A 27,035-nucleotide genomic window follows, 5' to 3' on the forward strand; every position below is an offset into this window, starting at 1 on the left:
CCTCCTCCTCTCTCCTTGTAGCTAGGGCACGACTGGAGAAAGACGCAGCTGACACTGTCCTCTATTTGAGACAAATTTCATCACAGGCAATCAGCTACTCTTCAGGCAGGTAAGTTTTGGTCCTGGAGATTGGTCGCTTTGCTCCTTCAGGAAGGCGAGAAGGGATGGGGATGCGGTGCAGTTTTTTTGTGGGGGGAGTCGGTGCAGGAGAGGACCCTGGGCAAGAAGGATGGCTTGGCCTCCAAGTCTAGAGAGCCTTGGCACATCTTGACAGCCACTAGGATTCTCTCCCCGCTCCCTCTGATTCCTGGAGATGCTTTTCCAAAAGGGGGAGATGCAATTGGCGGGGAGAGACGGAAGCTCTTTAGAATGTACGGTGGTGGATTTTTTTTTTTATCCGCACTGCAGCAAAGAGGGCCCGGACCCCTGTCTCTGGTGTATGGCAAAGAAACCTGTTGCCTATGGGTCTCTGCAGCCAAGTCCTGAGAGCCCTTTGTGTCCTTGAGAGGTTCACTGAGTTCTCATCATCCTGGTGCCTGCTGGCAGAGGCCCAGGGCACTGTGCCCAGAAAACATGGGTGGGGGGGCGGGCGGTGTGTGAAAGTGTAGAAGTAAGGGGGTGGGGAAAGTTAGTAGAAAGACCGAGAAATAGGACAAAGGGATAGGGACGGAATAATTTCGAACTGGGCCTTCTACGGGTTGGAGAGAGGGTGGAGAACTGTCTCTTTTCGGGATGCCCATCATGCATATAGATAGTGATGAGATCCAGTGGTGGAGGGAACAGCAGAAATGTAGGATTGATCTGAAAGCGAATGCTACACTACATACAAGGAAGAAGGCATAGTCCCCTACCCTGTGCATGTCAAGTAATTGGCTGTCCAATTCTTTCCAGGCTTTTCTTGATGGGTTTTGTTGATTTCACCGTCTCCGTGTGATGAGTCAAAATGGCCTAGTCTCTCTGCAGAGACCTTTTTCTGATGGGAGCCGTGGCTGTTACTGTCTCAGCATCTTCCTTTACCTTAGCTACTGTGCACAGTGTGGTGCAAGGCGGAGAAGCACACGGGGTGTACCCGTGGGAGGCAAAAAGTATGCAGACTGCAATTAACAGCCCCAAGAGGGGGAGGTGGGAGAGGTACCCTTGTTTTAAACTCAAGGAAAAGGATTTTTCTCTTTTTTTATTCATAAATTTTGTTCTGATAATGTACACACTCCCATAGCAGACTCACTATTTGTGCCCACAAAATCTAATCCTGAAAACAGGACATGCAAAAGTGATTGTGATTGATCATAAATGAAACCTAACACTTTACTAACAGTTTACAATTACCTAAGTTTATGCTAACTTTACTGACAGTATAACTTTTATTAAAAGAAAGAGTGAGTACTTAAAAACTTGATTATTAAAATTATTGAATTTCAAAATCTATTGTTTGTAGCTGACTTAATTTTTATAGCTAGTGTTGCTGTGCATTTCAACCAATTTCAATTGGTTTTCTTTACCTTGCATCACTTCATACAAGGCTCCCCTTATTGCTCTGAATTCTTGATATCATTGCTGGGGGTGCAACTCATACCATATAGTATTGCAGGTAGCCCTGCTATGCTATTTGTGAACAGATAAATCTTTGTTTTTTGTACAAGTGAAGGGGTTCAAGTTCAGGTAGTGAGGATGATGGAAATAAAAGATCTGAACAACTAAATATGAATACATGTACATACACACATATATTTTAAAGAACTATACTTGAGAAAGATCTCCAGACAAGGAGCTTTGTGATTCAAGTTAATCTCTGGAGGACTCTCTGAAAGGCCCTAGAGAGATGACAAGCCTGTTTTCTGTAATAAAAGCAATGGTTCTTAGAACCTTCCTGGCCTGTTTTTATTACTTAGTACTCACCTGCCTACCTCTATTTACATTCTAAAACACGTCTGGGCAAATAATTTGAGTACACTTATGTATGCTGAGGGGGATATGGATGCTGAGGTTGGGGGGTTGGAGTGCAAGTCATTATCCTGCTTGTATATATGTGTACAATCAATTCAGTGAGCCAGGTTTTCATTAATCCCTGAAAGACAACTTGTGAGTGCATCATAATTGCCCAAATAAATCTATAAGGAAGACAATCACTGGATACTTTGTGCACTTAATGTTACTTTATTTCTGTAGCCAACATTTAACAATAAAAACAACTAGCATTTTTTTCTTTTTCTTTTTTTTTGTGAGGAAATTGAGGTTAAGTGAGTTGCCTAGAGTCACACAGCTCGTGAGTGTTGTGTGTCTGAGGTCACATTTGAACTCACATCCTCCTGATTCCAGGGCCTACGCTTTATCCACTTAGCCACCTAACTGTCTCAACAACTAGCATTTTATAATGCTTTAAGGTTTGCAAATCGCTTTACAAATTTTATCACATTTTATTCTCAAAACAACCCTGGAGATAGGGGCTATTGTCTCCATTTTACAGATGAGGAAATTAAAGGCAGAGAGAAGATAACTGATTTGTCACTTGTCACTTGTCACTTCACTAGCACATAGCTAGTAGAATCCAAGGACAGTTTTGAATTCAGATCTTTCTGACTCTAGGTCCAGAGCTTGTCTCCCATCACACCCGTCTCCCCATCCCTCGTCCAGTGTATATTTAAAATAACAATCAGTTAAATAATAGCCGGGAAGGACATTGTACTTTCACATTTTTTTCTTCAGCACCTACTCTAAAAGGATGGTTTGTTTTTAAATGTGAGTATCATAGTTATAGGCTTTGTTTTAGAAAGGAAAAAGGAAGGAGCTGCACAGCTTTGCTATCTTCCTTTCAAAAAATGTATTAGGGTATATGAGAAAATACAATGTTTGTATTTGAAAAGGCAGTGTCAGCATATTAACACCTCCACAAAGGATCATGAGTCATACATTTTAGAGTTGGAAGGAAGCATAGAGGTCATTTAATCTAGCACCTTCAGTTGAGGAAATTCGTTCTATTTTGATGCTTATGTTGTGGTGGTGACCTTGAGATCTCAAAGGCTGTGGTGAAAGAACACAAGACCCAGTATGTCATAGAATGCTGGAAGGGACTTTAAGGTAGAGGTCCTATGCCTAGTCACTGACTGTATGTCTTATGGAGGACTAGCCAAGTTTGAAGAAGTTCATTGTCATAGGCCTGGTCGATAAGTGATGAGTTTCTTTGGCCATAGCGACTCATTAAACCATACACTAATGTTTAGAAGGCCTACAATGGAAGAGTTGCTGTCTATTTGAGCTGATGGAATAACCACAGACAGGAAATTATTTATTGATCCAAGAAGTGCTGAAGTAATTCTATTCAATTTCAGCTGTTGGGAAGACAGGCTGGAAAACAAACAAAAAAAGTGACTTCTGAGCACCCAAAATAACTGTCACATAAATTCCTGCCCATGGTTCCATAAATCTTCATACAGTAATATTTCTAACTTGTACTTCACATGTAATTTTTTTTCACATTTCAGGTACTTTTTATTCTTATTTTGACCACTGTGTATGAAGGAGGAACCCCACCAGTAGTATAGTTTTTTGAAACATTTTTAAAGTTTTGATTTCTAAATTCTATCTCTCCTTTCCTGAGATGGTAAGCAATCGGATATAAATTATACATATGCAATCATGTAAAACATTTCCTTATCAGTAATTTTGTACAAGAAGATTCAAATAAAAGGAAAAAATAAAAGAATGAAAGTGAAAAATGGCATGCTTCAGTCTGTATTCAAACAATATCAGTTCTTTCTCTGGAGGCAGATAGTATGCTTCATCATTAGTTCTTTGGGATTGTCTTGGATCATTGTATTGCTGAGAATAGCTAAGTCACTCAGAGTTCTTCATCTACAATATTGCTGTTACTGTGTAAAACATTCTCCTGGTTTTGTTCACTTTACTATACATCAGTTCATGTAAGTCTTTTCAGGGTTTTCTGAGATCATCCTGCTTGTCATTTCTTATAGCACAATAATATTCCATTACAATCATATACCACATCTTGTTTAGCCATTCTCCAGTTGATGGGCATCCCTTTGATTTCCAATTTTGAGCCACCACAAAAACTTTTGCTATAAATATTTTTGTGCAAATAGGTACTTGTCCCCCCTCTTCCCCCCATTTTTTTTTATGTCTGGGATATAGACCTAGCATTGGTATTGCTGGATCAAAGGGTATGTATAGTTTTATAGCTCTTTGGGCATAGCTCAGAATTGCTCTGCAAAATGGTTGGATCAGTTCACTACTCCATAGACGGTTTAGCATATGATTTTTTAAAATTTTAATTTAATTTTGGTGAGGCCATCAGGGTTAAGTGAGTTGCCTAAGATCACACAGCTAGTAAGTGTCAAGTGTCTGAGGCCAGATTTGAACTCAGGTCCTCCTGACTCCAAGGCTGGAGCTTTATCCGCTGTACCACCTAGCTGCCCCCAGCATATAATTTTTAAGAAATTTAGCTCTCTGGTCTCCCTGAGCAGGTAAAATCAACTGAGCTTAGCACCTAGTTAGTAAGAATATGTAGTTAAAATAGGAAAATACCAGCTGGCTAGTTTGAGGTCTCCCAAAGGAGTTCCTCCCCCAGGCTGTCTCCTGTTAGGAGTCATCCCGCTGTCTGGGTATTGGTTCCACACATATCATATTAGTTTTTTTTTAAACTACAAATTCTTACTCCTAGTCTGCTTTTTTAGTTCTAGCTTAAACTCTTTTTAGTATTTGAACTTCATGGCTGTTTGAGTACATTATAAATTTCTTATTCGTACAGCAGGAAGAGTGGTGTCATAGAATAGTGAATAGAAATCTAGCTCTGGCATCTAGAAGACTTTGTTTCATATCTGACACATACTGTCAGCCCAGGCAAGTCACTTAAGCTCACAATGCCTTCGGCCAGAGGTATGCCCTATGGCTCCTTAGAGCAGCCTAAACCAGATTAAAATATAATTGAGAAATGCTTACACAACAAAATATAAAAAATAGATAATATTACATTTTAAAACTAAGTCAGTATGTGGGCACAGGAATCCTCATATATGAATGAATGGCCCAATTTGTATTTGAATTTGACACCACAGCCATAAGTGACTCTTAAGACTACGAGTTTCAGAGTAGGTACCCAATGGCCAAGGGAATTTTCTTTCTGGTAACTCCCTAAGCAAATAAAATTATAGGTCTGGTACAAAAAAAGTGCAGATATGGACTATCTCCAAAATTAAGGTGCTAATGTGAATGAAATCATGTTGAGCAAAATTTTGTAGTGATTTAAAAATGCAACAACAAGCAAATTGAGGTATAAAGGAAAGACTCCTTCATGTTGCAAATGAAGGGGGAAATGAATAAGAGGAAAGGAATTAGAATAATATTAGCCAAAATGAAATTATGTGTGACTACTTGGATTAAAAGCCTCCATTAAATGCATCATCTATTTTTTAAAAAACACTCTCTGAATTCCTCATAATACCCTTTAGGCATACCAGATCTTGTATGTTAGTTAGCAAATTGCTCCAGTAATCCAGTGAAGATACCATCTCAGTTCAAGTATACATCTGTGCGTAATGTTTTTTTTTTTCTTGCAGGACAAAATGGCAACTCTTAAGGAAAAACTGATTGTGCCAGTTGCAGAAGAGGAGGCAGCAGCCCCAAACAATAAGATTACTGTCGTGGGCGTTGGACAAGTTGGTATGGCCTGTGCTATTAGCATACTTGCAAAGGTACATTTCCAGGATGACAAATATAGTACATGGCTATTGTAACTTAGACTAGTTACATATTATCTCTGTTCTTCTCAGAAATGAATCATGTTATTAAAAGAAGAACTTTTTAAAAATTTAAATAAAAATTTATTTTAGGCAATTAAGTGACTTGCCCAGGGTCACACAGCTAGTAAGTGTCAAGTGCTTGGTCTGAGGTAGGATTTGAACTCAGGTCCTCCTGACTTTAGGGCCTGTGCTCTATCCACTGTGTCACTTAGCTGCCCCATAAACTTATTTTTGATAATCTAAAAAAAGAACTTTGTATAGCCTAGTTATTTGGGGCCCAATGAATAATTGAAGAGGTCATAAGTGATCTGTTAAGTTGACAATAGGGACCTTGGAACTGATAAGAGAACAACTAACTGTTCTCTCCTACTCTCTTTCCTGGCCCCTATTAAGGGCAATATTTTATCCATTCCTTCTATCACGTAGCAAGTTCTAGCTAACCCTATGCACACCTCTTCTAGGCCAAGTCTTAAGTATCTTTCCTCTGGTTTAGATTTCTTTTTTAGAGAAGAATGTTTGGTACCCTATTCGATTCTATTTTTTTTCTAATTTTCTTCCACATCTCTGCTTTGTTCTAATGGATTCCTTAAATGTTGGAGAAAAAAATAAAAGTTTTTTTCTTCCACTGAATATAATGGATCATTGTACTAATTGTGAATTATGCCCTGTACAATGCCTTGACCGTGCACTTTTAGCATTTTCAGAGTCAGATGTTTTAAGTTCTCAATATTTTACTTGGTGGTAGAAATCAAGAAATAGACCTAAAAAGCATATTATACATTTGGTCCTAATAATAATGAATAGCTTTGTAATAATTAGAAATGTCCCCAAATGGAATAACTACCTTTTGAGATAATGAGCTCCCAACTAGCTGAAGTGATTAGGTGGAGGCTAGGTGACTACTCGTCAGAAATGGTTACTGTTTAAGATGTTTGTTTGGTTTTTTTTTTTAGGCGATTGGGGTTAAGTGACTTGCCCAGGGTCACACAGCTAGTAAGTGTCAAGTGTTTGGTCTGAGTCCGGATTTGAACTCAGGTCCTCCTGACTTCAGGGCTGGTGCTCTATCCACTGCTCCACCTAGCTGCCCCTTATTTTTGTTTTTTTTTTTTTTAACTTCATGTTTAAGATGAAAGATAGGCTGGGTGACATCTAGGTTGGTTGGTGTTGGTTGTTGGCCTTCGTTCTCAAAGAGGAACAAAATGACATCACTATGTTAAGTCAAGTTCCAGTGTGTCCAGCTGTGGCTGATTAGAACAATACCAACTCAGAATACTGCACTACAGGTCTGGCACAAATGATCCATGTGAACAGTTAGGGTGGATTCTCTAAATTTGCACATCTTGCATTTCTTTTGAGCTACTTCAATTCTGCTTTGCTCATGCATAGCACCTTCTTTGATGAGGGCATGCCATGCTGGATGGTCCTGTGCCAGTGTCTCTCATGTCATACAAGCAATTCCAATGTTCTTCAGAGAGACCTTAAGATTGTCCTTGTAGTGTTTCTTCTGACCACTGTGTGAGCACTCTCCTCATATGAGGTCCCCGTAAAATAGTCTTTTAGGCAGCAAATGTATGTTTAGCATTCAAACAACGTGGCCAGCCCATCAGAGGTTCTGCTCTCTGCAATAGTCTGAATGTCTGGCAGTTTAGTTTGAGAAAGGACTTCAGTGTCTGGTACCTTATCCTGCCAGTTCATTGGATCATAGAACTGAAAGGGATCTTGGAAGTCACTTCCACTACAACACCACCACCGCTAGCCCCACTCTGTAGATGAGGAAATTGAATAACAGAGAGGTTATGTGACAAGGTCACACAGGTGGTGAGTGGCAGAACTGGCATTAGCTTTAGGTCCTTTACCTCCAAATCTTGTACTCTTTTCACCATACCATCCCGTCCTTTTTAACTATGATTTTGGGAAAATCTGGTCCTACAAAAAATGGATGACTTCCTTTTATTTTCCTCTATCTGATATAAATGTATTAGGTGTCTGGAATTTAGTGTAGCTGTAGAAAGAAAAAAAAACCCATCCCCAAATCCTAGAAAACTTAAGGTAAGTTATACCTACGTTTTTCATTTCCAATTTGGAAAAACAGTTGCTCTAAGCTAGACATGTATTTTCTCTCCTGGAATTTAAGTATTTAAAATAAAGGAAGAAGATGATAAGACCTAAAATATTTTTTCTTCTCCATCCACTTTTGAAAATTTGGATTTTTCACGGGTCTGATATTAAGCTTTCCAGATTGAAAAAAAAACACCAAAACTTCTATGTTTTAACAAAAGAGTATTTTATTTTCACTAAGGGACTTAATTCTCAGGTTTCCTCTTAAGTAAATGAAAATATTTGTTTTTTTTTAAAAAGATCAATTGGGCTTAACATACGTTATGCACCTATTATGTGTAAAGTATTGTGTTAGGTACTGGAGATCCCAAAATAGCAACAAATGTCTTATATTCCAATGGCATTTCTAAGACTTGTGCAAGAAAGGACTTTTTGTTTGCCTCATGTAGCAGAAAGAATTTATGAAATTAATAGTTTTAGAGATTGAAGGAATCTGAGAAGTTTTCTAGTCCAATTCCTTTCTAAAGCATGACATTTCCTCTGAAATGTCCATAATAAGTGGTCATATAGCCTTTGGTGACAAGGTACCTCAAATGACAGGGTAAATTCTTTCTTAGTTCTTCCACTACTTTGTATGACTCTTTACTTTAAATTTCTGGTTTACAAAATGAAGATACTCTATGCCATCTTTGGGAAGAACAGTTAAAATTATTTACTCTTTGAGACTGAAAATAATGATGGCTATCTTCCTCTTGAAAAAATATGTGTTCTCATGATTTAGAAATTTATAAATAGATGTTAACGAGCTAAGGATTGTAGTGTTTAAGTTGTATAATTCTTTTTTTTTTTTAAACTGGAGTACAAGGACTTCAAGTGGAGAGGTGAGAGAAGGCAAGGTTGGTAGGGAAGGTAGATACCATCCTATTATGATACTAAAATGAAGTGAAGCAGTTACAATGTCATATGATTTCAGAAGCCACAAAATGACTACTAGAAGCTGTAAGTCTGCTAGAGAAGAAAGGGAAAGACTATAAAACTAAAGTCTGGTCTACACTGGGGCCAGATAGCTTGAAGAAAGCCATTTTAATCATTGCTTACCAAGATCCATAACACTAGTCTCATGGCTAATAACCTTGTTTCTTAGTAACAAAATGACCACTCTTGTAAAACTAAATTGTTAGTCTTTCAAACAATATTTTGGTAACATAAAAATACACACACACACACACACACAAGCTTCCTAGCTATATGAATTTAGGAGTAAAGGGATTATTTATTTAAACCCCAAAAGAATTTAGTACCTAATCACATTTTCTATTTGTGTGACTGTAGGCTGTCTAGAATCCTCATTAGTGTGTGTACATCTAAATTCAGAGCTTCAGTGATGTTTTTAAAGTGCTGGATCTCTTCCTTCCTTGGTTGCTGAGTATAAATTTCTCGGCCAGTTTTTTTTCCCCCGCACCCACTGAAAGAGAACAGGATCTAAGATCATGTGACATCCTCTTGTGCTTAAAGCCTGCATTCTTTTGCTCTTTTTATCTTCCCCATCACACGTGGTGCTACTAAAATAAGCTAATATTCATTACTGCTCGGTTTCTTGACAGAACATCATGAGTATTATCAAGTGGTCTATTATTTTAGGGCTTTGGTGCCCATTTTTAAAAATGAAATAAATGAAGAATTTGCCTAATTGGGCCCAGGGCTGCAATGCAGTACATATAGCATATTTTAAGGTACATTTAAATGTTTTAATTTAAAATAACATTTTAGAGAAACAAATCCAATTGTAAGATGTTGAATTGATCAAATTATCTAGAAATAATAAAAGAACAAATGTTGAAAATAGAGCAAAGACATTGAAAAAAGAAAGAACTCAGTCTCTCTAACAATAGATGCAGTGTTGTTTCTGCTGTATCAAGCTGTCTTGTTGAATCAAATCCATCTGTAAATAATACATTTAGGGGATTTATATGCCCTCCACAATTTGATTCCATCTATCTTTCCAGAGCTAGAATTGGAACTCTGACTTTATATGCAGTGTGACCTTGAACAATATAGAGAGTTAAGTGCATTTTGGTTTCAGATCCTGTAACTACTACATACTTCTATACTTAAATGCAGCATTCCATCAATGTGGGTATTTTCTCTAATGATACCCATCTATCTACACATGTTCATCTAAGGTGACCCTTTCCATGTTCTCCAATAAATTTTCCACGGAGGGTGTAGAGACTTTCCTAATAAGCCCTTTTGAAATCGTGTAGCTACCAGAGGAGCCTATGGACCTCTGAACATTATTTATCCCTCCACCTTCCTTTGTATTGGACCCTTCTCTCTCTCTCTCTCTCTCTCTCTCTCTCTCTCTCTCTCTCTCTCTCCAGTTTATAGGAAGTGGGTTTATTGTGTTGACATACTGAATCACATTGTATGTTTATTGGAGTTAAATAATGATTAAAAACATAAATGCTTAATGTATATATGAATTCTCACTTCTCTCCCTTCTTCACTTCCCTGTTTGGAAACCAGCACACTAGAGTAAATCTAAATACCCAGAAACAAGTCATTACTGAATTCATTTAGTCTCATTAGAGTGCTCCAGGCCTGGGGTAATTTTAGGACAGGTCATTTTTTTCCTGAATTGTTAGACATGGCTAAGGGAACTTGTCCTATCCAAACTGGTGCCATCCACCCTGGACTTGGAGATTTCCTTCATGTTAGAATATTAAAAAGGTCTTGCATTCCACTAAATGTGTTCTCCTCAAGTTTCTAATTTAAGTGTCTTCAATCTTTAAGGAGTAGCTTTTGTAAATTTGTTTTTGGAATTTCCTTAAATTTAGATAAAGAAGAAAAATGTACCAATCAGAATTAGTTGAAACTTTTCTACATTTCTCTTCTATCTCTCTTGTAACTTTTTTTTCTATTGAAGTTTGGTTATTATTTGGTGATTACAAAGGGAAAATATTAAATACAATAAAATTTTTATTAATGGGAGAGGACCAATTTAAGTTAATGAAAAATCTGAATTAACATTTAAAAAGAAATACTGTTTCCTAACTTTAGGTTTTGTTGTTCAGTCATGTCTGACTCTCCACAACCTTATCTGGGGTTTTCTTAGGAAAGATACTGGAGTGGTTTGTCATTTCCTTCTTCAGCTAATATTGTAGATGAGGAAACTGAGGCAAACAAGGTTAAGTAACTTGCTCAGGGTCACACAGCTATGAAGTGTCTTGAGGTCAGATTTGAACTCCAGGAAATGCATCTTCCTGATTCCAGGCCAGGCACTCTATCTGCTGTGCCATCTAGCTGCCCCTTAAGCTGTAGGTACATACTTGGAACTGAGTAATATACTACTAGACCCTGATATAATAAGTAGATATTTTAAAATGAATTCATGTCTGGATGATCTCTGATTCCAAATTATTCTAGTAATTTGCTGAGGCTTTCTCACAATTAGAAATCAGCTTTGCTAGAATTAGTGAAGTTTTTCCATAAAATGATGTGAAATCCTGAAGGATCTTGATTAAGCCAAACAACCTATACTATATTATGACATGTTGACCAAACTTAATTTATTTAGGTACAACATTCAAGTTAATTTAAATCACTTCCTCTCCCAAAGGACAAGGTAATAAAATGGAAACAGCTTAGAGGCCCACGTATCAGTAGACCTAGTCATTGGCTCTGCTGTTATGTAACAGTGTGATCTAATTGAAAACTTTTCATTCACCTCTTTGCATCTTAGCTTCTTCTGTAAGCTAAATTGGACTAGGCTTTTTCAAGCTCCTAAAAAAATATAATGTGCTATCAGGGCCTAATTTTCAGGTTGTAACAGTTATATAATATCTTTTTATATTTTTTGTTTCTCCCTATTAGTATTGCAGTAGTTCAAAGGGCAAAGTAAATCTCAGTTCTCAAGTGTGTGTTCTAATATGTATAATTTAATACTTGAGCTTTTTAATCTTAGGAATTTGTTAAATCATTAAGAAATAGTTTTCTTCTCATTGATTATTTTGAAATTATGAAGTTTCTTTTTAAACAAAGAAATACAATGAAAAGTGAATTATAGTATGTAAGTACTATTTTAGCATGGCAGTAGGAAATAGAATTAAGTAATTATAAGGGGAAATAGGGCTGAATTTGGAGGCAGGTGATGTGAGTTTAAATCCTGGCTTAGACATTTAATATACCTGTATGACCTTGGAAAAGTCACTGTACTTCTGACCTTCAGTTATCTTATCTGTAAAATTAAGCGGTCAGGTTAGATCCATGAAGTCATCTCCAGCTCAAAATCTATGATCCTATGAGATTAGCAAAATACCAGATGGCCATTTATATTTCACCTAGTTCTTAGATATTGTTGTGCATCTCCTGAAACAAAAGATTTCTAGGACAAAGATTGGATTTTCTTAATGTTTTGTTAGTAAAGGGCCTGCTTTTGTATTTGTAGAGTCTTGCTGATGAACTTGCCCTTGTTGATGTTTTGGAAGACAAACTCAAAGGAGAAATGATGGATCTGCAGCATGGGAGCTTATTTCTTCAAACTCCGAAAATTGTGGCTGATAAAGGTAGTTTCAAATCTGTATTACTATATGTATTACTATATACATAAGTGAATTTCTCTCTCTCTCTCTCTCTCTCTCTCTCTCTCTCTCTCTCTCTCTCTCTGTTCATCTTCAATTTGTTTGGCTGCTCCTTTCCTTTGCTAGATTATCATTCATATCATGCCCCCTATCAGTGGATGCTCCCTACGGTTCTGTCCTAGGCCCTCTATTCTCCTTTTATGAACTTTCAATAACCTCAACAGCTCCCATGTTTTAACTATCATCTCTATGCAGATGACCCACAGATCTATTAAATATAGCCCTAATTTCTTACATTTTCCTGTTGGACACGTCAAACTGGATGTCCTAGAGAGATCTCAAACCCAATCTGTCCAAAACCAAACTCATGATCTTTCCCCACAAATCATCTCCATTCCAGACTTTACTATTTCTGTCAAAGGCACCAGCATCCTTCTCGCCTCTCAGATTCATAATAATACTTATCCTTGACTCCTCACTCTCCCTCACTGCAAATACCAATTACCAAATCTTGACATTGCCACCTCCACATCATCTCTCCCAACCAACCCCTTCTCTCTGCTTACACAGCTACCACTTTAGTTCAGGTCTTCATCACTTCTTACCTAGATTATTATAGTGCCCTCCTAATTGGTCTCCCTGCCTCAAGTCTCTCCCCACTTCAGTCCATCTTCCACACTACTGCCAAAATGATTTTCCTTAAACACAGATCTGACTGTGTGACTCCCCTATTCAGTTAACTCCAGTTACTTTCTATGGCCTTTAGAATCAAATTTAAAGCCTGTGCACAGCCCTATCACTACAACCTTATTGGATATTACCCCCCCCATCCCTTCACTCTACAATCTAAACAAACTGGCCTTTCTGTTACTCAAACATATGATATTCCATTACTTTTGCTGTATTCCATTCCATCGTGCTAGAATGTACCCCCTCCTTTCCCCTATGTCATAGAATCCCCATTTTCTTTTAAGACACAGCTCTACGTGAAACTTTCTCAATCCATGCTCCCCATCTGCTAGTACCTCACCTCCCTACCTTGTTATTTAACTACTTTGTATATATTTGTATTTATTCACATTGTATTTGTGTCATTATTTTTATATGTACTGATCTCCCGTTAGACTGTAGGCTCCTTGAGTGTAGGGATTATTTCATATTTTGTATGTATTTATTTATTCCTCCATAGCACAGTGCCTTCCACATAGTAGATGCTTAATAAATATTTGTTAATTGGTGGTGATGTTGAGAAAGAGAGAAAATAAGAACACAGTCTAGAGTGAGGAAAATTAACCAGGGTGAGAGGAGAGTTGAGCTATCAGCACAATTATTTTAATATTTAATATTATTAACAAAATGTGCCTAGTGAAATATAGTGATTTTCTTTAAGATATCACACAAAACTTTACACCAACTGACTTTGTAGTGGCTATTTTTTCCCATTCCCATTTTCATTCTTATTTTTATATTCTATGACTTGGAAAAAAAATTACTTTTAGTACTTTATTATCTCCTCACTCCCCACTACTAACTCTTTAATTTTATGATCCTTTGCTCTTTCTCAAGGAAATCTCTTAAAAGTAGAATGTAGTTTAGACTTAGAATCTTTGACAGAGCTAGCCACCTAGTTAGAGAAGAGTGTTTGCTTTTTGCTAAAGACCAGTTCATTTATGCAGTCCTGCCAAGAACAAAAGTTTCCCTGTCCATGATGGATGATCTTTCAAGAATGTTAGCTGGAATTGGTTGATATCTAAATTTTTTAATTTCTAAAATATAACCGTTACCAGGTGACTCCTAGTACCTCTTCCAGGTCAAAAGGTCTATGCTTATATCTTTTCAATATTTAACCACCACCCAGTAATAAATATACCTTGGTAAAAGGCCATAAGATACAAAAACTGAATTTTTTTCCTAATTTTAAATGAACCAAATAAATCTGAAGGGGCAAATGAAGTTATTTCCCAGGAGTAGAAAGGTAACAGATTCAAAACTATGAGAAATGATAGTATTTGAAAAATAAAATAAAACTTGATTAGAAATATAAAAGAAATGGTTCTCAAGAAATAATGGATAGGTCTCAGTTTCCTCATTTGTAAGAATGCAATGTCAAAGACTTCTAGCTCCAAAATTCTGCATTTGTGTCTAATTGGAAAGTATTTAATAAAGTAATCTGATTTTTAATAAGCTAAATTTCAAGATACTTTGGAATCTCCTCACTAGCAGAAAAAATCTAGGTTGAATCATTCCCTTCTACCTTCTCAGATCAGAACTATAAGATTAGAAGCCTCAAAGTAAAAGATTTCAGGAATGATAAATGATTCAATAAATTCTTTGTGTATAGGATTTAAAACTAGAAAAAGAACCTTAGAAGTTATTGAGTTCAACTCTTTCATTTTATAAATGAAGAAACAGTTGTGGCTCCCAGAGGGTGGTTCTCTTGAATTACAGGAATTTAAGAGCCTTTTATCTCTAATGTAAGTAATCTAGTCCCAACAAGTGCCTCTGAAGCATTTAATTGAGTGATTGCTTAACACTGGAAGTTGTAGCCCCATTTTATTCTGGTCAGAGTACATTCGATGTATTGTGTTTAGTTTATTTTGGCACATTCTAGGAAGGTCATTGACATGTTAGGGATTGTCCAGAGGAGCAAAACTATGATGGAAAAGAGTCTTAGGATCATGTCATATGAGGACCACCAGTTGAAGGAACTGGGGGTATTAGAGGGGAGAAGAGACTTAGGGAGGAAGACACAGCCTCCTTTAACTATTTACATAGCTATTATATGGAAAACTGCTTAGCCTTCTACTTGGTCCTTATGGGAAGAAGCTGAGAGGCACACTTTTGGGATCAATGTAGGAAAAACTTTGTAAAAACTGTTCAAAAGTGGAATAAGTTATCTCCTTTCAGAATGATGAAGATTTAACTGAATGTGACTCTTCTTTTGTTCTGGTGTAACTGACACAAATAATCACTGAAAGTGAAGTCTGAAGACTCCTTGCTCTGAGGTCTTTTTGTTATTAAACCTTTTGAATGAAAATCTTCTAGTCTTCCAACTATTGGTATACCTTCAGGGTTAATGTGTGACTATTAACCTACTTTCAAAAATTTAATGACAGTCATTTTCAAAAATCAAAAAATATAGATCTTAAAGCCATTCTTTTCTTGTTCTTGTTTTGTGCAATTCTGTAGTAAAATCCCATTGCAGAATACAAAGCTATTGGGAAGAGGGAAATGTTTCTTATGGTTCATTAATTCATTCATGAAACATTTATTCCAATGTTCTGGGTGCCAACAGTCATTCTGCAAATATAATCGGTTTGACTCTGTCTTTTTCTCTTACAGATTATTCCGTCACTGCTGGTTCCAAGATTGTTGTAGTCACTGCAGGAGTCCGCCAGCAAGAGGGAGAGAGTCGCCTCAATCTGGTACAGAGGAATGTGAATGTCTTCAAATTCATTATTCCCCAGATTGTAAAGTATAGCCCAGACTGTATCATAATTGTGGTTTCCAACCCAGGTAAATATAGCACCTTAAGTTCCTTAACTTCAATTCACTAAGTTCCTAAAAAATGGCTTTTAACTCTTTTTAACTTTTAATTTAAATTTTTAATTAAGCCTGTGTTAGTTGTACACCAAAGACTAACTTAAATTTCTGTGGTACTTTGTAGTTTACGAAATACTTTTACATGCATTATCTAATTTAATCTTCCCAACCTTTTGAAGCAGTGTAATTAATATGTCATACAGTGGTGAGCCTAAATGGGACAAATTCAAGTCTTTCTGACTTCTAAACCTTGGATCTCTTATACCTTGTTTGCCTCTCATTAGGAAACAAGTTACATTACATTACTTACACTATGGTTAACCTACAAAATGACAACTAAGGACTAGTAGGTGTAGAGACACATAAAAGATTTAATCTCTTAGCCCTGGCATGTTTTTATTGACCATTCACACCTTTAAATCTCCCCCCCCCCAAAAAAATGTGTGGAATGGGATATATAAGAAAACATTAGAATGCCCCAATCTTAATTGGTAACAAGTCATTTCACTTATTGATCTTGTTCTTTTGTCATGAGGAACACAGTGAATTTCATGTTCCCATCTGCTACAAATCTCTGAAAAGAGTTAAAGGAGGTGAACTTTGAAAGACAATGGCTTTTTTTTCCATCTAAAAATGTTTTTAATTTTCTTTTTAACATCATGCCCATACATATTCATTTTTTATCTTATTCCAAATATATGGAAAACTTTTCTCTTAAGAGCCTTGTCCTTCTCTAATATTTTCACACTGAGGTCAATAAAACCCTTAAATACATTTTTAAGAATGTACTGTGTAGGGGCAGGTAGGTGGGGCAGTGGATTGAGTGCTGGCCCTGGAGTCAGGAGGACCTGAGTTCAAATCCAGCCTCAGACACATAACACTCACTAGCTATGTGACTCTGGGCAGGTCACTTAACCCCAACTGCCTCATTAGAAAAAAAAAATGTACTGTGTAAAAAGCATCATACTAAGCTTTGAAGGAGATCCAAAAATTAGGTAAAACCCAGTGCCTGCTTTTGTGGTGTTTAGAGTGTTTTAGGGGAATATGAAAATATGCACATATCCCATAATGCAAACATGCACATAATGCATACATAGTTGCAAAACAATAAATATATGGTGAGTACATCAGCAAGATATAAAGTGAATGAGAGAGAAAAGGAAGCAATCACCAACTTGGAGATTATGGAGAGATAAATCAAGGAAGACTACTTACAAGAGTAGTGTTTGAGTTGAGTTTCAGAGGAAGGGTACTAATTCACTGAGTGAGGAGAAAATAAGTGAAGGAAGGACATTCTCCTTGTGAACAGTATCAGCAAAAGTATAAAGGTCAAAAAGTACAGGATATGGTACGTATGCCTTTGTGGCCATTTTTCACTTTTGGGGGTGGGCATGACAGTGAACTAATCATGAATATAATTCTAGTTCACTTATGACATTGTTTTATTCTCAGTGGATATCTTGACCTATGTCACCTGGAAACTGAGTGGCCTGCCAAAGCACCGGGTGATTGGTAGTGGATGCAATTTGGATTCTGCCAGATTCCGCTATCTTATGTCTGAAAAACTTGGCATCCATCCAAGCAGCTGCCATGGCTGGATCCTTGGAGAACATGGGGACTCAAGTGGTAAAGAAAAAAAATTTGTGTTTTCTTATGGTATTAAGGCAAGGTTCAGAGATGGAGACTGACAAACGATCTATATTTATTTCACAGAGTGACTTTTAATCTCCCCTATCCTCAACTGTAAGTGGGTGGGAGGGAGTGTTAAGTAAGAAATCTCATGTGTTGGTAGTCTACATGAAGACAAAGAATAATATGAAACCTTTATTACTATATCAAGTATCTAAGAGCCATTAGGAATGGAGTGTATGCATTCTTTACAAAGTGACTGAGGAACGTCGTATTAGTCTATCAATAGGAATAAATAACTTTTTCTACTATCCTTTCCTGTAGACTAATGTACACCCTGACCTCATAGGTATATAATATCATTCATTTACTCTAAAGTGTTTGAACAATACTGCAAATATATACCTGGAAATATCAATGGAGTATTTACTTTCATTAGAAATTTAATTAAAAGAGAATATGGGTACAGATTAGAAAGTATAAAGGATTGAACTAGTAGCATGTTATTCTTTGATGGCACTAAAAAATTATTTTTTAAGTAGGTAAAAAGCCATTCTAAATGTTTCAATGTAATTACTGTCCAAACCATCAAGTCTTTGTGGAACTAAATGGAGATTTAATTTGACAAATGAAATTTAAGTTAATACTAATTTTTGTCATTCCAAAAAAAATTACTGAATAGATTTTTGGGAATATCAATAAATATTCAATGACAATAATAATATACAGCATGTTATAATAAATAATATTCAATAATTTGACTAGTCATCTATCAGATCTGTATATCTGTCACAAAAGATTGAGGTGACCCATAATGTAATATGATTTTAGTATTAATTCATTGGAATGTTACTGATTAATGTCTAGTTTTTTCCTAAAATATACATATAAAGGTTTCACTAATTTAAGGATAGAGATAATGTAAAACTTCCCTTGAAATTAATACATGCTACTATCTATGCAGTTTAATTCCTTGTCCATATGCCTTATACTGAAGCAGAGTTAGAGAGCAAAAAACATAATCTTAATGACATGATTATTTTATTTAAAACAACAACAACAGTTTGACTCTCCAAGGAAGGGCAGAGTGAAACATATTGAGATCAGTTTATGATATGCTGGGAAAGCAAGAGCATATTCTGGACTAAAGAGTCTATTGTTATGGCTTCTAATAGGTAAGATCGTTCTTTGCCTATCTTTATACCGCTAAGTATAACTCCACGAACTTCATAGTCTGAATATGTAAGTTCACACCCACAGATAGTCCATTCCAGGCCCTTACAGTCTCCTCAGGTCCAGGCTAGATTAGACTATTAATGGGCTTAGAGGTAAGCGACAATGATCTGGACCCTACTCAAATGTTTCTAAAGTCCACTCCAGGGAGGAGGCAAATGAACAAAACATAGCATCCTCAACTTCTGTTACCTAAGCTTTGATGGAGAAGAAGGTTCAAAAGCCTTCAGAAAAAAAAATTTAGACTAAGCTAGAAGTAGTTTTCCTGGTTCTCTTCATTAACTTTCTACAAAGTAATCTGAAGGATTTCATGTTTGAATATGAACTAAAAACATCCTTAAATTTGGGACAGCCCTTTATTGAAAAATTTTGAGTATTAAAGGTGTCATGAAATTTTTAAAAATATAATAAATCAACTTCTTCAGAATCTCCCCTGTAGCTCTAATCACGTCATTAGATCTCAGCTTCAGTGCATAGTCATAACTTACCCAAAAGGTAAAGTTGCAGTAATTAAAATAAGAAATACTTTCTTCCTAAACTCCCTAGGTAGAGAATATTTTTTCTTTCTTTTTCATGCAGTGGCTGTGTGGAGTGGAGTGAATGTGGCAGGTGTTTCTCTCCAAGAGCTGAATCCAGAAATGGGAACTGACAATGACAGTGAGAACTGGAAGGAAGTTCATAAGCTGGTGATTGAAAGGTCAGTCGATAATGGCAGTTCCCCATGGCTCCTTGATTTTATTGTCCATTACCTGTCCACTGGGTAGAATTGTATAGTTATTTTGGTTGTCTTCTCAACTAACCACAGCCATAAGCATATGTGATACAGAGTTGGATAGGAGATTATAAATTATCCATTCTTTAGTAATCACTTAGGAAAGTATTTAATCACAAATAGTTGAAAAGATACAAATTGAAACAATTTTGAGATACCACTTCACACCCACCAAATTGGCATCTGTCTTGCCATAATATGCAGCAAATGAAGTAAGATTAGGGGCAGCTAGGTGGCGCAGTGGATAGAGCACCGGCCCTGCAGTCAGGAGGACCTGAGTTCAAATCCAGCCTCAGACCAAACACTTGACACTTAACTAGCTGTGTGACCCTAGGCAAGTCACTTAACCCCAATTGCCTAAAAAGAAAAAAAAAGTAAGATTGAAAGCACTTGCACTGTTTGTTTAATGAAACCTGTAATCGATACGCTATATGGTAAAATCAAACATTGCCTTTCTCGTGAATTCTTTTAACAAGTGAGAAATACTGCAAGCAGCACTAGATTAGGAGTCATGCTTGAGTAAATTACCTCACTTTTCTATGTTTACCTTTCCCTATGTATTAAATTAGGGAACGGGATGGGATGATATATTTGGTTCCTTCTAGGGGGATGCTGGAGCTAGCTCATACTGGCCTGCAAGAGCTGATTATTCATTTTTCAGTGTGAGCATTTACAACTTGGAAATTGGAAAATGTTACAAATCAGGGGTTGGTTTATTGTTTTGTTGATTGTCTAGGTTTAAAAAAACCAGCAACAGAGTGAGGCTTTCATTTCCAACAAGTATGGAGATGGGAGATAATTTTGTAGTGACATTTTATAATAATGCAGCTTAGTGGTACTATGGATAGAATGATGGGCCTGGAGTCAGGAAAGCCTGAGTTCAAATCCCACCTCAGACCTTTACCAGCTAGATGACCCTGGGCAAGTTATTTAACCCCTGTTTGCCTCAGCTTCCTCTTCTGCAAAATAGGGATAATAATAGCACCTACCAGTGTTAGTGGGAGGATCAAATGAGATAATAGTTGTAAATGCTTAACACAGCATGTGTCACTTAGTAAGTGCTATATAAATGTTAACTATGATAAAGATGATAATGATGGTGATGCTTGTATTTCTGCCATGGCCAAGTGATTCACATATGCTCAAAATGAAGATTGTATTCTCTCCTAGAAGAGAAACTTAAGAGTTCAATGAATGAGCAGATGAGAATGAAGTATTCCTTTAAAAATATAAGAAGGGCTTCACTGTTAAAACAAAAAAGAAATTATTCGAACAAATGGGATTTTTGACTTGGGTCAGGAGATTGGCAGGTGGAAGAATGTCACATAGAGGAAAAAGGGAAGAAGAGAAATCTTTGAATACTTGGACCTAAGTAACAGAGAACAAAAGGATCAGTAAAATGCCAACTCCCTGAGGCCTGGAACTGTCCTTTTTATTTATTTATTTTTACCTAGCACAGCTCAATGAATATTTGCTGTTCAACTGAAGGATTGATTGGTTGGTGGGCTTGAAGGACAATCTACAATGATACAGCAGCCCCAAATACTTAGTCTAATCTTAGGCAGCTTTAAAAGAAGCATAGTGTACAGGATGAGAAAAGTGAGTAATAACCTAGCCCATGTGAACTCCATCCTGGTCAGATCAGTAAAATGCCAACTCCCTGAGGCCTGGAACTGTCCTTTTTATTTATTTATTTTTACCTAGCACAGCTCAATGAATGTTTGCTGTTCAATTGAAGGACTGATTGGTTGGTTTAGTTCTGTAGGAAGGATGCTGATAACCTGGAGAATGTTCAAAGGAGGGTAACTAGGGTGGTGATAGTGGAGTGACTCCAAATTGTGCCATTTGAGGATCATTTGAGGGCTCTGGGGATTTTTAGTTTGGAGAAAAGAAAACTGGACAAGAGGACAGAAGAGATGGAGACAGCTGTTACAGCACTCTTCAAGCATTTGAAAGGCTATCATCTGAAAGAGGGATTGAATTAGAGATTTGTTCTGTTTGGCCCCAGATGACAGTACTAGGTATAATGTGTGGAAGTTGTAAAGAATGAAATTTAGGCTAGATGTAAGGGGAAATTTTTCTAAGAATTATAGCTATCCAAAAGATGCATAGCTTGCCTGGGAACATAAGGGTTCACCTTCAATGGCGAGCTTCAAGCAAAGGCTGAATAATTACTCATTGGATAGGTTGTAAAGGGGATTCTGTTAATTTATGGGTTGGATTTGATGACCTCTGAGGTCCTTTGAAAAAGGAAATTCTGTGATTTTCATTCTAAGCACTTTGTTAAGTTCTGTACGTAGTAATGATATTCTTAGGACAAGTAAAGAGTGATTTATTAGTTCAGGTTAGGCATGGGCAGGGATAAGTTCCTGTTTTGATTGTTTGAAGGTATTTAAATGGTTTGCTTCCTCAATCTCAGATGATGTCATTTCTTTTGCAGCCCTTTGCTCGTGCCATACAGTAAGGTTTATATTTTCAGTTACATAAGATGGCAGTGAAAAAAAAACCCAACATTCCTTTGATTAGATTATTTTTGTATGGAATTATGATAACTAAGTCAACAAATCCCTATTACTATGGCCTATATCCTTAGAAATTTGGTGATATTTTATTTTAGGGACATTTATGTTACAATGAAATTGTTATATAAAGAACCTGAGTTTGGTCTTGGAAAAGAGAATCTTAGCTGAAAGGGATCTTAGAGATCACCTTTAACTGAACTACAGAGGGGTTAAGGGATCTACCCAAAGCCACACAAGTAATTAGTAGTAGGGCTGTGTCTAGAACTCGTCTCCTCATTCAAGATACTGGACTAAATGATCTCTAAGGTGCCTTCTAGCCCTAGATTTTCTGTTGCTTTACTATGTCTCCACCCATTAGAATGTGAACTCTTTGAGAACCAGGCCAGTTTTCCACTTTTTCTTGCAGCCCTGGTACTTAGTACAGTATAAATATTTGTCAACTGACTGATGGACCACATAATAGCCCACATTTGCATAGCACTTTATACTATGCTTTCCCTGCAATATTCCAATGAAGTAGGTAATGAAAATACTATTTGACCCCATTTTATAGGTAAGGGAACTGAGGCACAGAGGGATTGATTTTTCTGACAGTCCCAACCTAAATAGTAACAGGCCTGGGAGCTAGATGTTTTGACCCCCCCCCCATTCTTTCTCCTCCACCATGCTTTCCCTTCTACCTTTGATTTTGAAATTCCCCACTACATTTTTGTGGCATAGATCAGAATGACTGAAAATTGTCAGGCAAGATTTCACCTTGCTCAAAACTGTTTCAAACCTGCCTGACTCCAGTGAGGTCTTTGCCTCAAGAAAAGGAAATATTCATTCTATTTGAAAAGAAAATGTGCCTACCATTCTTCTTATCCTTTCTTGAACATATGGCTATTTGGGTATTTATGTATATGAATCTCATTTGCAGTGATTATTTCACCACTGTTTTACCTTACCTTTTGAAGGGCTTTTTTTTTTAACATTCATTTCTGTCTTCTGGTATGTTGGCATGCTGCAAACATATCGACTGAGTCTAACCATAATGTGATGTGAGGTTGCATTTTAAGGAATATTTTAATTTTATTTCAATGCTCTCTTTCATTCTGTTTTAGTGCCTATGAAGTGATCAAACTTAAAGGATACACCAACTGGGCTATTGGATTAAGTGTTGCCGATCTAATTGAGACCATGTTAAAAAATCTATCCAGGATTCATCCTGTGTCCACTATGGTGAAGGTAAGAAAAGCTTGTAGAGAAATAACATGTTATTTTACTCCTTTCTGTTAAGAGACACTTAATAAGGACAATAGTCATCTGAATTCTCAGGCAGGTCCTCACAGGGTGTATTTACCATGGTGGGAGAGTGATAGACAGGGGATCGGGTAGGGAATGGAGGTTATCATCAGGTATCCAGGATCTGGTCTTTAGATTTACATATTCACTTGATTTTAATTACTTCACCCAAAGATAATCACAATAATCAAACTCCAAAAAGACTCATAAATTCATGATGCCAATTTATACTGAAAGATGTAACTCACATAGACCAAAAGGCTTGTGCCAGTTGGTCTGTGCCTTCTCTTTCCTTTTAAAAAAAAAACTTTCAGTGAAACCAAAATATTATCAGATCATTTGATGAGTTATAGAGTCAGAATGAAGGAAGTCAAATGAATGAAGTAAATAGTGTCATAAATCTCTTGAGGTCCTAATTTACCTATTTTGATAAATCTGTCAGCTAGTCAGTATACTGTTTTTCCTGAATAGTAATAGTAAACCCTGACAAATTCTTACTTTGAAATGTTCCTTTTTCTAGATATTAGGCTAATACCTCAATGTTATCAAAAATTCATTTACAAAATCATCTTTTAAAGTGGGTTATTTCTGCATATTTCTTATCATTTTTGTATTTCTTATTCACTTTTATTTGTACAATTGCTTTATTATATGCTTTTTATAGCATAACAGGACATAGGGGACAGTAATTTTTGCTGGATTTAGTAGACATGGTCTTTTCTTTTTTTAAGTTTAATTGATGCCCTTTTTTTTAACATTTTAATCATTTCTGAATATACCTCCCCCACACCCCACCCTCTCCACTCTGCCCTGGAATTGAACTCTTTCTTGTAACAAAGAAAAACAGTTAAGCAAAAAGTAAAGGACACAATCATTATAACTGACAATGTATGCAATATTCTCTTCTAGTAGCCTCTTCAGTGAGAAGAAGGATATTTATTTCATTACATATTCTCTTGGGCCATTTTTAGTTTTTTCAGTTAGTTACTCAGAGTTTGGCTTCCTTTTAGTGGTCTTTTCATTTATATTGTAGCCTTTGTGTAGATTGTTCTTTGGTTCTACCATTTTTTTTAGCATAATAAATTAGCCTTTTTCATATTTGGTAATTATGTTTGATTAATGGAGCTTTGCAAAAATTTTGTGAAACAAAAATTACTTGGAGAACTTGGAAAACAAGATGTATAGGTAAAAAAAAGATGTATAGGTAGACTTGAAAATTATATTTGGCAATATCATTTGCATTTATTGATGTACATATTTTAGAAAGAAGCAGTGTACCATAATGGATTGAGTACTAGGCTTCTGAATCAAGAAGACCTGGATTCAAATTCTACTTCTTTTTTGGGGAGGGAGGTTAGGCAATGGGGTTAAGTGACTGGCCCAGGGTCACACAGCTACTGTTATGTGTCTAAGGCCACATTTGAACTCAGGTCCTCCTGAATCCAGGGCCAGTGCTCTATCCACTGCGCCACCTAGTTGCCCCTCAAATTCTACTTCTAACAACAGGAGTATGACCCTGGGCAGATCACTTTATTTCTTTGTGTTTCAGATAGCTTCCTAGAACTAAGATACTAAGCCAGTGGTTCTCTAAGTGTAGGCCTGGGATCCCTGGTGACTGTTGAGACCCATTCAAGGGATCCATGAGATTACAACTGTTTTCATAAAAATACTAAGATAAATATCTTAATTTCTAATACAGAAAATATCAATAGATATAACTCATGTAAATAAGAGTTCTTTAAGGGGTTCTTAGTTATTTTTAAGAGTGTAAAGGGGTCTTGAGACTTAAAAAAATTGGGAACCACTGAACTAAGTCATAGACTCCAGTGGTACTAATCAAGTCATAGAAAGTCAATCATATTTCCATAATTAAAATTTTTAAATGGAACCATCACCATTTTAGCCCTACATTCACTGTTTTTGCTATTTTTCCACTTGCCTAGTGAAATCCACAGCAAAGACAGTATAAAACTCAAGCAAATTAATTCACCAATTGCTAATATTGAATGGCTTCCTATTAGAAAATATGCTAAACATTATAAATATAAATATGCTAAGCATTTTTTGCCCTCAATATCAGTATAATCATGGAATGGTGTACTTATTGGAAACATTAGCTTTGATTTTGATATACTGTAGCAGTTTTCTGGGTTGTTCACTTGGCCTTTTTTCCTTCCATATTTGCAAGCAAAGGGAGATTGAACTCTCTAAGGTATAGTAGCTGCCCAGGATGATCTCTACTTTCTAAGGTCTCTTCAACTTCAGGATTCTGTAACAAAGTTTTTATTACTTGCACACACATTGGTTCTAGGTTGCCCCATAGATAGGCTGGTCACAGAGAAAATATACAACTCTATGAATACAATAATCAAAGAAAAGGATTTTAGGCACATTTTCCAACACTGGAAAGTAATTTGATTTGTCTGTCTGCCCATTCCTATGTATAAAACACCACCACTCTGTTGGAGAGATTTCAGGGAAATCTGGTTCTCTAGGTCTTCAGCATAATTAAGTCAAATTCAATTTTTATCCTCATGAGACAGGTGGGGAAACAATTTTTCTTGAATAGCCAAATTCAGTACTAAGAGAAGATTACAGATTTAGAGCTGGAAGGAAGTTTAGAGGCTTCCTAGTTCTTGTTTTAAAAATGAGGAACTGAAATTTGCTCAAGGTCACACAAGGAGTATTTGAACAGCTAGAATTTGAAAGTAAGGCCTCTGACTCTAAGCTTATTATTGTAGGTTTGTGTTCTTAAAGAACTTTTGATGAGGAAAGGATTTCTGTTTCTTGGTCTAGTTCCTAGTAACCTAAATGCCTGTTCTTCTATTGAAATAAGTGAATGAAACAGTGTTGATTCAATTTTTGAACTTAACTCCTTTGAAAATATTTAGAATTCTTTATAGTTTTATGACTTTCTTAGACTAATAGATACTATTTGTTTACAAAAGGGGATGTACGGTATTGAGAATGAAGTATTCCTCAGCCTTCCATGCATTCTGAATGTCCGAGGACTGACTGGCGTTATCAACCAGAAGCTGAAAGATGAGGAGGTAGCTCAACTCAAGAAGAGTGCCGATACCTTGTGGGACATCCAAAAGGACCTGAAAGACCTATAACATTCCCAATAAGATTCTGTAGAACCCAATCAACATGATATAAATCTCCTTGCCCACTTAGTAATTAGCCATCTTCGTGGATAGAATTTTTCTCTTGAACTCAACTCTGGCCGCAGAATTAAAGCATATGATTAAAAGGCTTGCTATATGAACCTATGAACCAATAAATAAACTACTGAAGTGTGCTTTCTTCCCCAAGATGCATTCTTTTAATATTTCTGGTTATATAAATAGCTTTTTTCTTTTTAATGTAATAGTATGATTAAAAAAAATACAGCTTTAATTGCTAGGCTAAATAATCTGTGTCTCCAGAGAGTTTGGTTTTGCTTTTTTTTTGCCAAATATTGCTTTGTCTGATGGAACTAGAATATAATTCATACTTCACAAAGAAATGAAAATGGTGTTGAGGTGGAAACATGCTTCATCAAAACCTTACCAAAAACGGGCTTGTTGCATTGGCCCTCTATTATAGTGTTAAGGCTTAATTTCTCTTCGACTCTCTTCAAAGCCAAAAAGAATTATAGAGTTGAGGCAATGAGGAAGAA

General features: G+C 36.5%; 1 protein-coding gene across 2 annotated transcripts; it reads left to right on the forward strand.

The window, feature by feature from the left end:
* On the forward strand, positions 1-26,675 carry LDHB (lactate dehydrogenase B). Of its 2 annotated transcripts, none has more exons than XM_020994330.2 (8): positions 1-109; positions 5,571-5,705; positions 12,259-12,376; positions 15,734-15,907; positions 17,387-17,560; positions 19,376-19,493; positions 23,194-23,317; positions 26,323-26,675. In XM_020994330.2, exons 2-8 carry the CDS (start codon positions 5,577-5,579, stop codon positions 26,488-26,490), a joined length of 1,005 nt encoding a protein of 334 aa, XP_020849989.1. In that variant the 5' UTR covers positions 1-109; positions 5,571-5,576; the 3' UTR covers positions 26,491-26,675. The 2 variants fall into 2 exon arrangements, with proteins under 2 accessions (XP_020849989.1, XP_078011318.1); XM_078155192.1 differs by lacking the exon at positions 1-109 and adding an exon at positions 1,010-1,085.
* The last annotated feature ends 360 nt before the right edge of the window (positions 26,676-27,035 follow it).

Source organism: Phascolarctos cinereus, unplaced genomic scaffold (assembly GCF_003287225.1).
Source record: "Phascolarctos cinereus isolate Bilbo 61053 unplaced genomic scaffold, phaCin_HiC Scaffold_1;HRSCAF=81, whole genome shotgun sequence".
NCBI lineage: Eukaryota > Metazoa > Chordata > Mammalia > Diprotodontia > Phascolarctidae > Phascolarctos > Phascolarctos cinereus.

Excerpts from the sequence above, each read along its gene's own strand:
- LDHB (XM_020994330.2), top strand. The coding sequence starts at position 5,577 with ATGGCAACTCTTAAGGAAAAACTGATTGTGCCAGTTGCAGAAGAGGAG. Across the intron at positions 17,561-19,375 it reads AGAACATGGGGACTCAAGTG|TGGCTGTGTGGAGTGGAGTG; the intron begins GTAAAGAAAAAA and ends TTTTTCATGCAG. Across the intron at positions 19,494-23,193 it reads CATAAGCTGGTGATTGAAAG|TGCCTATGAAGTGATCAAAC; the intron begins GTCAGTCGATAA and ends ATTCTGTTTTAG.